At 34.4% G+C, this 15,835-nt stretch overlaps 1 protein-coding gene across 11 annotated transcripts in view; it reads right to left on the bottom strand.

Moving 5' to 3' along the window:
- LOC128213881 (5'-AMP-activated protein kinase catalytic subunit alpha-2-like) overlaps positions 1-12,865 on the bottom strand; it is a 28,482-nt gene extending 15,617 nt beyond the window's left edge. For 8 of the 11 annotated variants that reach the window (XM_052919962.1, XM_052919959.1, XM_052919955.1 and 5 more), the window contains exons 1-13: positions 12,726-12,865; positions 11,377-11,518; positions 10,960-11,053; positions 10,493-10,637; positions 10,217-10,304; positions 9,727-9,796; positions 9,290-9,338; positions 8,977-9,082; positions 8,413-8,518; positions 8,078-8,192; positions 7,828-7,895; positions 5,735-5,755; positions 4,503-4,559 (exon numbers count right to left, since the gene is read on the bottom strand). In XM_052919962.1, the coding sequence (XP_052775922.1) occupies positions 4,503-4,559; positions 5,735-5,755; positions 7,828-7,895; positions 8,078-8,192; positions 8,413-8,518; positions 8,977-9,082; positions 9,290-9,338; positions 9,727-9,796; positions 10,217-10,304; positions 10,493-10,637; positions 10,960-11,053; positions 11,377-11,518; positions 12,726-12,813 (1,149 nt within the window). In that variant the 5' untranslated portion in view covers positions 12,814-12,865. The remainder of the gene's footprint in view (positions 1-4,502; positions 4,560-5,734; positions 5,756-7,827; positions 7,896-8,077; positions 8,193-8,412; positions 8,519-8,976; positions 9,083-9,289; positions 9,339-9,726; positions 9,797-10,216; positions 10,305-10,492; positions 10,638-10,959; positions 11,054-11,376; positions 11,519-12,725) is intronic. The other 3 variants (XM_052919953.1, XM_052919957.1, XM_052919961.1) reach the window with 3 other exon arrangements.
- Positions 12,866-15,835: the final 2,970 nt, after the last annotated feature.

Genomic DNA, 15,835 nt, shown 5'->3' on the forward strand with positions numbered 1-15,835 from the left:
AGGCTCCTACCCGCCCACTTGGATGGTAGGCAATCATTGAGACACATTAAGTTTGAAAGCTTACATACACAATTTGGCTTCTTGAAAGTCACACATGTCGTTTGTGGTTGCATACTGCCTCCATTCTATTATCTTTTGTCAAATGCTTGTTTATTTTGTATATCAGGGACTGTACACCAGATTGGCACCAAAAAATGTTGTTTTTTCTGTAACAAATCTCAGGACAATTATTTTTTAAAATGTTTTAGTCTTTGACATTATAATTGTAAAAAAAATACCAAAATGTAAAAAGAAAAATTGAGTTGGAGACCAGGTTCGAACCGGTGTCGCCAAAATAGCAGTCCAGTGTTGTATCCACTGTGCTACAAAGGCTCACTCTAAATGGTCGGAATATTTAAGCTATATACCTCACTTGGTAATATCACGTGATAACATCAACCAGCCAATCATGCATAAGGAATGAATTCTACTAGGTAGACATACCTAGTAATCTTTTTTAATGGGAAAATACGAAAAAACTGTGAAAAATAAATTAATTGTAAACTATGTGGTACTTCAGTTAGTAAGTATCAATGCATTGTACACATCTATACCAAGTTTGTCAGTTGTTTTTTTTTTTGCTATTTCATCATACTGAGTACAGCCCCTTTAATCACTTACAATGAAATAAAATATCAACTGATTGACTTTAAACAGTAAAATATTTGATTGTATATATCAATTTTAAGTCAATTTTTTCCCATTTTCTGTCGAAAATTAGAAAAATACAATTCACCCACTTTCCTACAATCAAATATTTGATGACAAACATTATACAACCACATACTGCCCCTACAACATCTCCAAGTGGTGGGGTGAGTCCAGCCAGCCTACCACCCTGTGCTATTTGTCTCTCACCATAACACGACTTCTACCAGCAACCGTACCCTTACCCCCTGGCATTTTGTTTACTTGCTCCTTGAAAACAACACACAACAAATGCAGCTGGATATTAGAGCAGCTTATTCTGTGTCTTGGACAACTCGACAGCATTTTGATTACCGGCAGTAAGACTAATATATTCAAATAAGGGAGACTTTCAAAAGACTAGGATTTTAACACAGTTCATTTCAGGCAGTTAATTTTGCATGTTCTAAAATTAAGCTACATTCATGTGTCTCAGCCAAACAAACGTCAAGAATAAAACCTTGCCCAAATTATCCAACTGCCTTAAATGACACAAGCTACAATAATATATATAACTATATATGTTTCTAATCTAGGATGCTATGTGTCCAACCAATTAAGTAGTTTTAAGCAATAATAAGAGCTTGGTGGTATGGCTTTCTTCATTAGTCACACTCGTTATTGCAATGTCTATTATATTTTGCACTTTCAAACAAAACTGTCAAAATGGGGTAAATAGTAAAGCCACTCTGGGTTCAGGAATGATAACAGTATTAATATAAACACAGGATTCTATATGGAAAACCCAGCTAAAAAAGACATAGTCTGATATCATTGAGTCAAATAGGTTTAGCGACTAATACTTCAACACTTGACAGTCAAAGTGAGCATTTAAAGAACTTGATCTAGATATCATTAATAAAATTTCTAAGTTTGGTTAAGATAAGGTAGTAGAACATTTCAATAACTTTTTTCTCTTTTATATCGCGGTGCCAGATCCTATATATCTGCATCATTAAATACCCCTGATATAATACTTTGCTATGCTTCGTTATGTAGTTTGGGCGTTTGGCTAAGAAAAATCGTGTATTCATGAATAATTAATGAGGCAGTTCCATTGGTTATACAATGCAGAAATGAGCACAGACTCTAAAAAACGGATTTGAACCAGGTCCGCCAGATTACTACAAATTCTATTCAAGCTCTGTAGACCACATGACCATGGAGACAACTGTCAATATTGGGTTATTGAAGTGTATTTAACTGTAACATACGATTTCATTGGAAGAAGAGTTGTCTCCCCTGCCTCATGCATATTCATTAAAACAAGATCTTGTCAGTCAATTTTCCCACAGTATTAATGATGGAGTAATTTAGTTGCCAATGATGATATATGAATATGAAATCTTGAATTTCCACTGATGAGAACTTGAACTGCTAGAGTGTCGAAGACAAAATAAAAAAATTGCAGATGACTGACACAGGTTGACCACAGTAGCCTACCCTGAGCATAATTATAGTGCTTAGGTGAGCTAAATATTTGACTCAACCCCATTGAGCTGACATCCAAATACGAGCGCTACATTCAACAAAACAAGGGTATGGGCCACTTATGTTACCGCTACATTCAACAAAACAAGGGTATGGGCCACTTATGTTACCGCTACATTCTACAAAACAAGGGTATGGGCCACTTATGTTACCGCTACATTCAACAAAACAAGGGTATGGGCCACTTATGTTACCGCTACATTCAACAAAACAAGGGTATGGGCCACTTATGTTACCTTCTTTTCGATAGTACTAAATTTCTAAAAAAAAAAGGTACGCCCAGTCATGTAAGTTAAGTTGTAATGTCTAGAAAACTGGGCAATAAAAAGGCATGTTTTATTTTAAAATGAAATGGAATTAAGTCTGCCACCAGTTTAGAAGAGATAAAGCAGTTAAAGAGCTTTTAAAATATCATCTACAACAATATCAAATTATAATTATACCGTTACAGGTCAATAAAGTTTGAATAAAATTTCTAGATAAAGGACAAACTTATTGGTCTGGTTTCATTTATAGACAGGTAAAGTTAGTCAAACATTCAATCATGGGAATAACTTCGTTAAAAGGTTAAAACTAAACCCCTATCATGGTCTCCATTGTAAACAATCAACTTATCTTATAATATATATTTATATTGCTAACTAAATCAATAACAAATTCCAAAATCAATCCAAGTTATACTATATATGATGCTCACAGTCATTTAAAATAAGCATTTGTATAATACAGGTGATAAATAATGTACTGTGATGTGAATAAACCAAAACAAGAGTGCTTATTTTTCTAAACCTACAGGAATATTTCTGAATACATCAACTTTTTCATACCTGGTATATAAAAAAAATCAACATAACACAAATTAATTAAAATAAAAACTAAAGGGAAAAGCAACAAGCAGGAATAGTTATATGACAAAGTATGACAAAGCCAAGCAAGATGTGCACGTGCAGAACTATAACCTGTCATATGACGCTATGCTATTTTTGTTATCAAGTGCAAAAATTCAAATAAATGTTACTCAATATCCTTTTTTGAAAATCTATTGCTGTGGAAGATTCACTGAGAATATTTGCCTGCCCTTTCCATCAAAGACATATGGGCTACTTTTATATGACGATATATATATCTATATATATTTTATAGATGGGGTAACATTAAAATACACAGTCATACTGCCTTTAAAAGATTGACATACAAACTAGTCTAAGAGTAGAATTCTAAGTGACATTATCAACCAGCCTTCCAAAACATATGAGCTATTTAGGACATGTTTTCCACACAGGCTTGTGATTATATTACACACAAAGACCCTTCCATCCCCTTCTATACATTACAAAACAGGCAAAAATGTTCCCCAAGGTTAATAAATAATTATTGGGAAGCTGTTCCTGGTGCTTCACCAAAATAAAAATATTTTTAGTATTATTTTTCTGGAATATTTCAGAAATGTAGTTTCAGAAAGGACAAAAATAATTACAGTACTAAAAACTTTAAATTCATGTGATTTAGTACCGGTACTAGTGATTTAAGTACTATAATGAACCTGGGCATATTTTCTTGTAATTGCAATGGGGTATGGCATGACCATGGCCCCTGTGGTTAACCACATTTAACTGCTCTTCAACCATAGTAAATGAAATGGATGTTTTCTCAGCAATTCTTCCACTGCAGTAATAAAGTCACACGGTTTTAGTAAAACATCAGAAGGAGTAAAATAGTTTTTAGCTTCATTATAAGAAGAAAAGGCACCCTCACAAACATGTCACTGTGCAATTACGTAATGATAGAGCTTGGTGTTTGTTAAGACAAGATTATGCAATCATATTTCACATTTGCATGACTGTCTTTTTTTAGAATAACATAAGTTTACAAAACCCAGAGGCCTTTGTCATGCAACATGACATTAAGCATCTCCAATACTGTATATTTATACTCCAAGAACTACTTTATCTAGAGTATTTATTTTCCAGCACCATCCCAGGCTTTATAATTGGTTTCTGTGCCGTACTTTGTCTGGTTCAGTTACATAACTTGCATTAACAAATGTAACTTGATGTTCCACTTAATATATAAGCCAATACAACAAGTGTGATAACTAAATAACAGCCCTCAAATGAAATTTGACAAAACAAACTTGTTGACAAACAATATTATCTTCCACATAGCCTTTCACCAACAGTACAACAGACAAATTACAGCACTTTGAATATGTATACAGAACAAGGCAAACAACTGTGAAACAAGACTTCTAGGGTAGTCTATGTGACATTGGGTTTAATACTAACAGTTGGCATGGCTTCCGATGCCTGGGGCGAACCAAGGAGGTGAGAGTGGCGGCCGGACTGCCAACAGAAAACACATAAGTTAAAATGCCGAATTCAGCTAGGTCAGAAAGTTTTAACTAAATTTATTCCTCATTTCTAAGGGCAATATTTGTGGCTGTTCCCTTTTATGATTGTCTTTATTTCAAAGTCATTGTGAACTATTGGACGTCTTTTGTTCAAGGTATTCCAAATTGCAAGTGTTTGACAATTGACTGTTAGTTTCCATATACATTGTCAACTAATGGACATTACAAACAACAACATGGCTACATTCAAAACACAACCTCTTAATATTATTTGGAAGTTTATAACTACAGATTTGTAAGCAGGATCACTCTTTAAAATCATTTGCTTTTGTGGTAACATCACTGACTATATTACTATATGACAAACAATAAAATGAACAGCTTCACTGTTTGGAAAAAGATACTTTCAATGAATATAACAAAGAACTCAATGGAATTTTCCTTAATCTGATTTACAATGGAGGCAAAATTAATGTAAATACAAAAACAAGAGCAATGTGTACGGAAGCCAATGCCTGTCAGTTTCTCTGACCAATGGGCAACAAGTGTTAAAGCCAGAGTCATGGCCCTTGCAACACATACGCACAATGTCCACTGGGTACATGTGCACTAGAAGTTCCATGGGTACATGTGCACTAGAGGTTCCATGGGTACATGTTCACTAGAAATTCCATGGGTGCATGTGCACTAGACGTTCCATGGGTACATATGCACTAAAAGTTTTATTGGGTTGTTTTATATGGTTTTTGAATTATGACCAAGGAACCAGATTAATTTTGTAAATACATGTACCTATCATAACATTTAATCCTTTCCTTTGAAAAACAGACAAGCTAGAAGCAGAGAATACAACACCAATACGTTTTAGGTCAAAGAATAATTTTTGCTATATATTTTTCAAATATGAAATGTTATGCCCAAGTAAAAATGTGTGCACAGTTGAAAACGTAGCGCTTAGCCAAGTCAGACAATTCAGGTTCACCTTCTTTCTCTTTAATTCTTGTGTAGTTTAACATTTTGTGAAAACCTAAACTAAAATATCATAGCTTCTATTCCCTCTTTGGTGCAAAGTTCACCACAGAAAACGTAATGATTTTATGAAAACATTCCTGTAGGGAAAAAAGGGACATGCCAATAAAATGCTTTGCTTGATTTGAAGAGAATTACCTTAAGTTGATTACCACCTGCCTGTAACGTTGAACATATTACTTACAAATAAACAGACATATAACTGTGCCAGTTATTTGGGGGAATTTGAATACAAAATCTGATGTCACAACTCCAACACATTTTTATTATGATTTCACTTTATCAGTTAAAGGAAAGTCTTGATAAAACACCATAAAAGCATATGTTACTTAAGTAGGACAAAAAGACACGAATAAACACCTAACAATATTTGAGCATGGTGGCAGTCATACCCAATAACTACACTACAGGTAATATCCAGGGCTCATTAACACGACAACACCGTAAGACTGCAGTTGCTGAAAGTTAAGTTCTATAATGGTGCGTGCGACTATGTCACTACGCCATGCAGGGAAGTCCTAGTAACATGTGTCAGTTCTCAATATGACTCCAGCATTCAGACGTCTTAGACTCTATCAAACACATTAATATCCTTGGGCTTCTCTTGTATAAAATCTAAATAGAGAGTCTTAAATTTCACCTTGAAGATGGTCAAGGACTATTTACAGCGTTATACATGAACAGCTATTACAGAATGAAGGAAGGGCCAGAGACAGCGTGTTTTTTCTTCTTTAAGGGGATGGTGGCTCAGCCCTTTGAAAGGGGAAAAAATAGAGAATTTTGGCGAGAAGAAGAAAAATATGATTGACATAATGTTCAGCTTGTTTTTAAACCTGCTATTCAACAAACCTATAAATCCATTCATGAATGGTACTGCATTTGCTAAATGATTAGAGCTTAATGCTCCTCTAAAAATAAATATATATATAATTATATAATATATATTTCTCAGGTTATTTTTGGTAACTGGGTAGGGGAAAATATATAATTTTTGCAGAAGAAGAATGAGACCGAATTTCGGCCCCAAAAAGAAACACTGAGAGAGTATGAATTATGTGTATGAAATGCATTGTTTATGAAACACGGTTTTATAGTTTACCTGGTCTGGCAATTTTGTTACCATTTCGGTTCATTTTGAATTGTTAAAAATAAATATAACTGGTGGCAGAGTGCCTACATGTACATGTATGGACAAACTGTTCAACACGACTAATTTCCTACAACAAAAGTTACTAGTTATTAATCACAAAGACGCACATACTATAGAACTGTATTTAGACACAATCCTCCCTAGACATAAAGTCTTTGGCTATTCTATATACAAACATGGATAGAATGGATAAAACTCCAGTCATGACCCAGTTACACGGATCATCATTTCATGGGTTTACATCGGTGGTTTATCTTCCCCCCCCCCTCAACATACAAGGCACAATGAGCCTTTAATTGATAAATTCATTTAATATCACAAAGTTTACACCATGAGGAAGAAATGTTTGCATACATTTTAAAGATGTGCAAACAGGACTTTGTCCAAGAGGATTCTGTCCTTTCGTTGAAACCTTAGGTGATAATCTTATTGAGTATTTGGAATTAAAACTAACCATAAACACATTCAAATAGTATAAACCAGTTTATCCAAAATTATCTGACCTGCTGTAAATATCTGTCAGTTCTATAATATCTATCATGTGCTTCAGGTCTGGATAAAAAATTACACATGAGGGTAAGTGCGTACGCCGTTAACACGGCATGTCGAGGCAAGACGGAATATTTTAGCACACCAAATTCACTGAAAAAGCTTGGTCAGTGTGCAAGAAAAACAGGTATTGATGGTTTACCCGAAAGGACTCATTTTTTACATTAAAATATTTGAGAACTGACCCATAACAAAGATTTTGCTACATTTGGATCTCTGTTTTATATATACTACATAGCGATTTATAAACAAAACTGGATTTAATAATTATCAAGTGAGAACTCAAATAAGATTATCACTTAAAGTCATATTATGACATACAAGAACCAGTCCCTGTGTTTGAGGATAATGTCAATGTTGTATCAATTGAACACTCAACATTCACTGAGGCAAACTGAGGATTCAATTCATACTGTGATACATGTGTTCATAGCTCAATTTCTACAAGTGTATGAACATATTTGTTGATTAAATTGTTTGTGTTGTAATGTCACATATAAGTGATACAAAAGGCAATGTGCTATAGACATACCAGAAGGAAGGAGTCACTGGGCGGACTGGAGGCCAGGTAGAAATCCTGGAAACTCACGGACGAGCTGGCTGCAATAGGGAAGCAATGTGTTAGAAAACAGGGCTTTGTTCTGGTATTTGTGGTGTGAACATGATAAGAAGGCATTTATTTTTATCAAAAAGGAATTGTAAAAAATGCAAATAATTGTTTAATGATACAGACATATCTAGTGTGACGACATGGAAGACCAGTGTGTTAGTGATGTACATACTGTTATCAATGATGCGCTTGTTGTCCATGATCAGGTTGTAGGCGATCACCAGCTGGTCCATCGGATCCCCATTCAAAATGGCTGCCTCAACCTCATACTCAGACACACCAAATTTCTACAAGAATATTATTACATTTTATCAAAAACAAATTTTCAACTGATAGGGTTGGCTTCTTAAATTGCTGATTAAATTAATAATTTTGGTCTAAGTGTAAATGTTGTCAAAAAATTGAAATGAAACATAACAATTGTTAGACAATTTTTAACTGATTCTTATATATAGCAGCATCTACAAATGCCCAAGTTAGTCTCAGCAGTGTTGGGTCAATACTCACATCGCAGACATCCCTGATAACATCCAAGTCGATGATGGAGGCATCATTGTCGTTCTGAGGCGGGAAAAGATACGCAGGCAGATCCTTCTTAAACCAGTCATGATCTCTGCATGTAACAAGTTATTAGTAAGAAATAAAACAAAATTACACAACTTACCATGTGTATACATAACTCCGTCTAACAGCTGATAATCGGCAATCATTTGGAATCATTTCTAAAGTCATTTAAATTCATTTCAAGTAAATTCCTACAGTTTTTGATACAAATGTCCATTAAAAAATAAACTATCTTTAAAACTGTACAATAGTCTGAAGTAATTAGCTCCAATCAGGACTTCAGACTTAACCCCTATTAACTACAATGTCTTCCAATTACATGAGCTAAAAGGTCACACATCATTATGTTAGTTGTTCTTTACATAGGTAAAGGTTATATTCAACTTATGTGGCAATGATGAACAAATTAAACAGGCTCTAAAAGTCCTAAAGCCAAGTCGATATTTATTAATTGTCGGGTAATATACTATACATTCCCCTTATAAAATCAGTAACTGTATGTTTTACCTAATGTCCTTCATGGTGGCCCGTTTGAGGGGGTCGACCTGGAGCATGTGACACAGCATGGAGACCACCTCCTTGTTCAGGTACTCCGGGATGTTGAAGATACCAGCTGCACAAATAGATAACACAGGGGGTGCAGTCAATAGTTCATGTCGAGGAAAACAGTCTCTTTATTGGTATGAAGACAAGGTGGATTTATATATAATGCTTGTTATTCGTGCTGATTTCCGATTACATGAATGCGCTTACTTTATGGCCTAAAACGCAGTGATATTCTAATTAAATGTCTACAAACTGCTAAAATAAAGTATCTTACATTTAATTTTTCTGAACAGTGTTGGAACATGTTCGTCATCAAATGGCAGCTGAAATTGATAAATTTCATGATTAAAATCAGAACAATTAAAATACACCATCCATGATTAAATGAAAAGTATTTTTCTCAACAAAATAAAATGCAATATTGACCTGTCTATTTATAGACCAGAAGCATGTGACATCATAATATAAAATGCAGTATCATGTAATAAAACAGCTTTTTACTTATAAGCTGTATAATTTGCAGTTCATAGCGACTGCAAAATCATTATTGAATCAGAATTTTTTGGTAAATATGACAGCACATTTCACTAATAATAAGTAATTAATTGAATAATATTCGCGTAAATTTTTCAGTAAAGACTGCTAAATTCTTGTCTACATATTGTTAAATGGTAAAAGTCTGTGTAGTCGAATGTAATGATAGAATAGTACCGTTCCACAGAGAAGGGCATAAAGAATAACTCCACAACTCCAAACGTCCACCTCAGGACCAGCATACAGCCTGAAATACACCAAATTCTCATCTTGAAAAGTCTGCTTGTCGTATCACCCATTGTTGCTTAAACATTTGAGAAAAATCCATCTTTCTTAAATGTTCACAAGCAGTGCACTAGTGACCTTATACAATATCACATTACGACAGTTTTTTTTGGTTTATTCAATGTTAATTTGAAAGAAAAAACAACACCTCAGAAGTTTTTGTTTGAAAGGCTGTTCTCATATTTAACTGATATTTCTTAAAGTAAGAAGGTTATTTATTATTGTGACAATTTAAACAAAACTTAATTACAACCATTATATCAAGTTTCTATAACAAGGTAAAAACTGATGGGTTCCCCCTATATTCTTAGTGATGAAAGAAATATTTTGCTTTCTACTTCTATCACTGCTTGTGTATACTGCAGTGTGATTAGTGACTCACTTTCCCGAGATGACCTCAGGGGCGGCGTAGTTCGGTGACCCACAACTCGTCCTCAGAAATTCTCCGTCATGCATCATGTTTGACAAACCTGCAACCATTGCCCATAGCAAGGTTCTTTACACGGATATATTCAGATGAAAGTTTACATGTGTTTACAGTAATTTACTTAACTCTTTGCTATATCAAATTGTTATATAAAGATTATAGTATTATAGTGGTTGTACATTCTGTCATCATTTCTGCAACATTAATTAACATAACACCCATAATTCTGACCAAAGTCAGCCAGTTTGACATCGAGGTTGTGGTCTAGTAATAGATTTTCTGGCTTTAAGTCACGGTGGACAACCATGTGCCTGTGGCAGTAGTCCACGCCAGACACAATCTGCTGAAAAAACCTCCGGGCCTCGTGTTCCTTCAGCTGAAACAACAGGGGTTACCATCAAGACTTACTGGTTTTTGTTGTTCAATGCTTACAAATGTAGAACATGAGGTTTACAATATGTGCAAAGATGAGTTTCTCACTTTTCAATATCATTTTCTGTATTGTGCCATTTGGCTTTAGTTTATACTCATTTATTTAACTCAACTGACATCTGTATAATAAGAGGCCAAGAGAACGTCTCTGTAGTGGGGCTCAAACCTTTGAGTTCTGAAGTGTGAGGTGGACACCTACACATCAAAAGTTCAAACCACTCTCACCCATTTGACTTAACATTACCGAATACTATTTTTGATCTTACCTTTCCATTTTTGACAATATAATCAAAGAGTTCCCCTCCTGAGACATATTCCATCACCATGAAGATATCTGTCGGTGTACTGATAACTTGGTACCTGGAAATGCAATTGGCATTGAAACTTTTGGCTCCCAAAACATTTACATTTTATATGAATTTTGAGTCTTTAACAAGTTCTTCTGCTACAATCGCTGAGAATGTATATTATTTTATAAAATATTACACTCGCAATAACTTACTTACTTTCAGTTATGTGAAAAAACCCAAACAGAAATGATACAAATTCAATCTAATTTTTTATGAAATTACATGATTTAGGGAATATAATATCTAAATAATGATATGGTTGGTGCTCAATATATCAGCTATTCAATACATTTGCCAACTCAACAAATGTAGCCAGTATCTGACATTACTTACAGTTTGATGATGTGAGGGTGTCTGAAGAGTTTGAGATTCTGTATCTCCTTCCTGATTTTGCCCACAACATCCAGACTCTTGATCTTCTGCCGGTTTAAAATTTTCACAGCAACCTTGTGGTTAGTCAAGTGGTGAGTGGCAACTGTGAACAAATAAATGGTAATAAACAATGAAAATAAAAGATGAAATTTTTATACTTTAATGATTTTAAAATACAACTTTGTTAGAACATTAGAATGGCATTATACTTGTCCAAACATTTGTACCTCAAATGAAAAATTCGACTTAATCAGACTTTTGATATAGCAAATCATTCACAGGGAAAAGTTCCTGAAAATAATTTATAATTGGTTAGACACCTAGTCTAAAATAATAGACGTGTTATACGAGATTCTTCCAATCCCTAACATCTGAACGGGTTTGTGCAAAAAACCGGGTGGGTTTGAAAAATATTGAAATTGTATTAAGTGAAGTATTTTATGTTTGAAATGGATAATAAAGGTTAATATTCATATATTCATATTTTACCATGTAAGTGCAAAGCTATTTTGCACAAAACAAGCATTAAATGCATTAAAAAAAAATGATTCACCTTTTCAAAAAAACAAAACTTGACTGATACAGACAACAATAATGCCAAGCAGAACAACTCCACCCAATCGTAATAACTCGCCCACCTCCGACAAGCTTCGAGATAGACTTCATTAATATAATTGTAAAACCTTGGCCATGGCCGAAGTGTTCCGATAGTTGTAAAACTGTGAAATGCAGCCTTGCATGTGCCCTTCATGTATATATCGTTATGTTTTGACAGAATGAAATGAAGAAAACCCCATCAAACTCATAATTATTCGTTGGCTATTTATTTTATTGTGTACGGACCTAATATAAAATAACATTATCTAGTAATATATTTTTTTTATGATATTTCATGGACGCAATTTGCTTTAACCCGGAATCCTGATCTGATCAACTACCCACTTTTAGTACAAAACAATTCGTACGTGAAGGATTTGCCATATATAAAATCGTAAAAAATCTGTCAACGTACAATTATTTGGACCGCAATTATTTGGATAGTTAGACACCAAACAAAGCTTAACCGGCCGCTCATTTGTACGAAAACAGCCTAAGCTGCGATTGTTTGATGCAATGGTTTAGATGCTAGTATTTTTTATACTGACACAATCATAAACAACTTACATGTACACTAAAATACCTTCATCAGCGTCATTGACGGAGTCAACACGAAACAGTAAACAAGTCAGAATAATATCAAATGCGAAAACATGACATAGCGTCACTGAAATAAAACCAAGCAATAAGGTTACAATAACTTGTTTTCGTACTTTTAACTTTTCCAAACGTCCCTACACCCAATGTATCTCCAATTATGTAGTGGCCAATTTTGACCTGAGGTTGATTCTTGTCAGCCATGTTTACATTTTCTTCCTAGCAGGATAAAACTAGAAGGTCTCCGTTATTTCCGTACATGGACCGTAAAGAATTCGGCTATTTCCGGGATTTGTCTTTTGTCGGTTACACACCACTAAAAGTACAAACATGTATGCGCGTAGAGCTCGTGTGTTGCATTTCAGATCGTGCTGTAAAATCACAACCAATCATATAAAATTATCTTTAGCATGATGATTGTAAATATTCCTTCAACACGACTGATAAATCACCAGGCAATATAATTGTCAGTAGGCCGCTATGTCACAGTGCTAGTCAAAACAGTAACAATTTCTAGTCATAAAGTAAAGGGCTACTAATAATTGAAGCAAAGAAAAGACATACACAGTGAAAGAGTATTCAATACCCAACAATAACTTGCATGTAATATGTATAATTTATAAAGGTAAAATATAATCAATTGATCGAAGCTTGTAAGCAGCAACGATTTAGATGATCTGTGACAGACTGCTTAAACTAGAAGTAAATTAAACGAGAGGTAAATTAAACGAGAAGTAAATTCAGCACGTTCGATATAATATAGCTATTATAACATGAAATTAGTTTTATGTACAAGGGTCTTTCTCGGGCGTGTATTTTCATGAGCAATTAAGATGGGTTTGTGTGTGCGATAGGAGGGAACAATTGCATCTTTGCTCATAACCACAGTCTTCTAAACCGTAATTAATACTCCTTACAGCTTGTTGGCTGGAATTCGTACTCTCTTTGTCGTTGGTTGATGAAGATTTTGGGACGATAGTCCTCAGTGTTAATACGCTTTTACCACCTTATCAAAGGTGTCCAGTGTGATACTTTTCAAAACCTATCATGGCTTAGTGGGTATTTACAGCGCACTTGCAGTAAAATGTAAAATGCAAAAGGTCACAACATTTTGGACAACCGCCTGACTCCGCCGCTGATATTTTTTTTAATCCCATGGACGAAAACACGTACTACACACGATAACGCGGGAAAAATCCATCACTTTTAAACGTAAAATTGAAACACTTATCACAATAAAGCATTTAACATATCATAAATTTACACTTTCTAACATGTTGATTCGAATCGTTTAATGAACTAAACTCCCAATCAAACTCTGGTAAACGACCGAAGGCTGGTTTCTGTAAGCGACGTAGACGTGCGCTATGTTTCATTTAAAAGGTTGAAGAAATAATAAAGTTATCTTTGTTTAAAGTCTTCATTCGAAGCAAAATATTGCTTTCCGACGTAGCATTTATGGCGCAATTTATCACGTGGTATACATACACTGTTATTTGTATATAATTTAAAAACACAAAATAAAGTAATTTGTCATTTGGGGTTATTGAATTGTTTTTTTCATTAACTTGAACTAGTGCACTAATCATTCCTCAGTGCATACGTTGTCCTTATAATGTATACTGTGTTTAAAATGTTTACTTTTGGAGTCGCTTGATGGATCGTTTTAGGCGTCAGATAATGAAAAAGATGACGTCTCGGTCAAGGCCATCTATGGGTAAATAGCCTCCGTATTTCCAGATTTAAGCCCCTTAAGCTTTAAAAAATGGTAGTGTTTATGTCTCGTGCGGACTAGAACTTTTGTATTAATGTTCAATCATTGTGAAACTTGTAACAGCGTTCGTCGGCATAATGTCTCGCCCAAGTTCCAGGTTTCCAGCTAGGCATAATAGCAGAGGGAAGCACCATGCTGCCCTTTTCCGACACACTGCTGCCCTTTACTATGCCCCGCTGTGCCATTCTGTTTGACACAGCCCATTTGATGATTATGAACTATGTTTAATATTTATTGGACATATTGTCAAGGCAATTTTCAGCAATAAGTATAAAAAGTAATAAATTTACATAACATTGACACTTAGCCTTGAAAGTAGTAACAAAACATACACAATATGAATTGAACATTGCCCCTTGCAAGCAATCCATTTAGGCTCATTCAATGCGCACCAAAAGTTCTTTCTGAATTAGCACACTGCCCTTTTCAAATCCTAGCTTAATCACAAATTAGCGGTGAAAAGGCCAGCATGCTATGGAGAACCTGTTTGGTATAACTGGAGACTGTAAAGAAAATCAGTTTAAAATTACGTTATGTTTATTTGATTTAGTTATTTGATCCGCGTTATGTTATGCTTGTGAAGTTTGGGCTTTAGTAAAACTGAATCTGTCAAAAGGGTTCATAGCAAAGTTCTCAAAATACTTTTTGTAGGTCTAACAAGTGCCAGTCCCTCTGCAGTATACTAATTATCATAATGAATAAGGTCGATATCCTCTTTGGATAACTAGACATGTGGTGAATGGACATCTATTTCTTAAACAGGATCAGTTAAAAAGAGACATTTTGTTACAAACGTTGTTAAGCTTACGTTATGAGATTGAAATTAGACTCGACTCCAATAACTGGTGTTTCAGTATTACTGCATGTGACACAATACCGGGCTAGACGAGGAATGGTTGTTTAGCGGGTGGCCCCTACCCTAGTCACGTAGAAAACTGTTGTAGGATGAGTTCAGACACGGTTGTAGTTTTTTTCATTTGTTTTGATCGAAAATAAAATGTTCTCTGTTATTTTATTTACGGTATTTGAAATTGAATAATTATGGATATACATGTTAAAGTACCGTTGATTAAACAAATCATAAATGAGGTACACACACTAATATTTATGCATTCATCTGAGTAAAAAGTTATTTTGAAATTGACATGATGATATCGAATCTTGGATATAATTATTTTTTTTCATGTCAAAAGTTAAGTTTTCTTCCGCATATTTATTATTTAATTAATACTCAATCAATGTACACTATTATATACCCTCAATATTGATAGATTCTCGAAATCTTCATGTTTAGATACGGTTCATTTTCCTGTGGCAATTTAGGCGCAGGTCAGACTTTCATATTTCATGTTGAATGAAATAATGAAATACTACAGTGAATTTCATCCCCTTGATTTCTATGTATTGTTTATCAGCTTTAATTTGTTATCCGATAACTAAACATAAATGAAG

Source organism: Mya arenaria, chromosome 13, assembly GCF_026914265.1.
Source record: "Mya arenaria isolate MELC-2E11 chromosome 13, ASM2691426v1".
In the NCBI taxonomy this organism is placed as follows: domain Eukaryota; kingdom Metazoa; phylum Mollusca; class Bivalvia; order Myida; family Myidae; genus Mya; species Mya arenaria.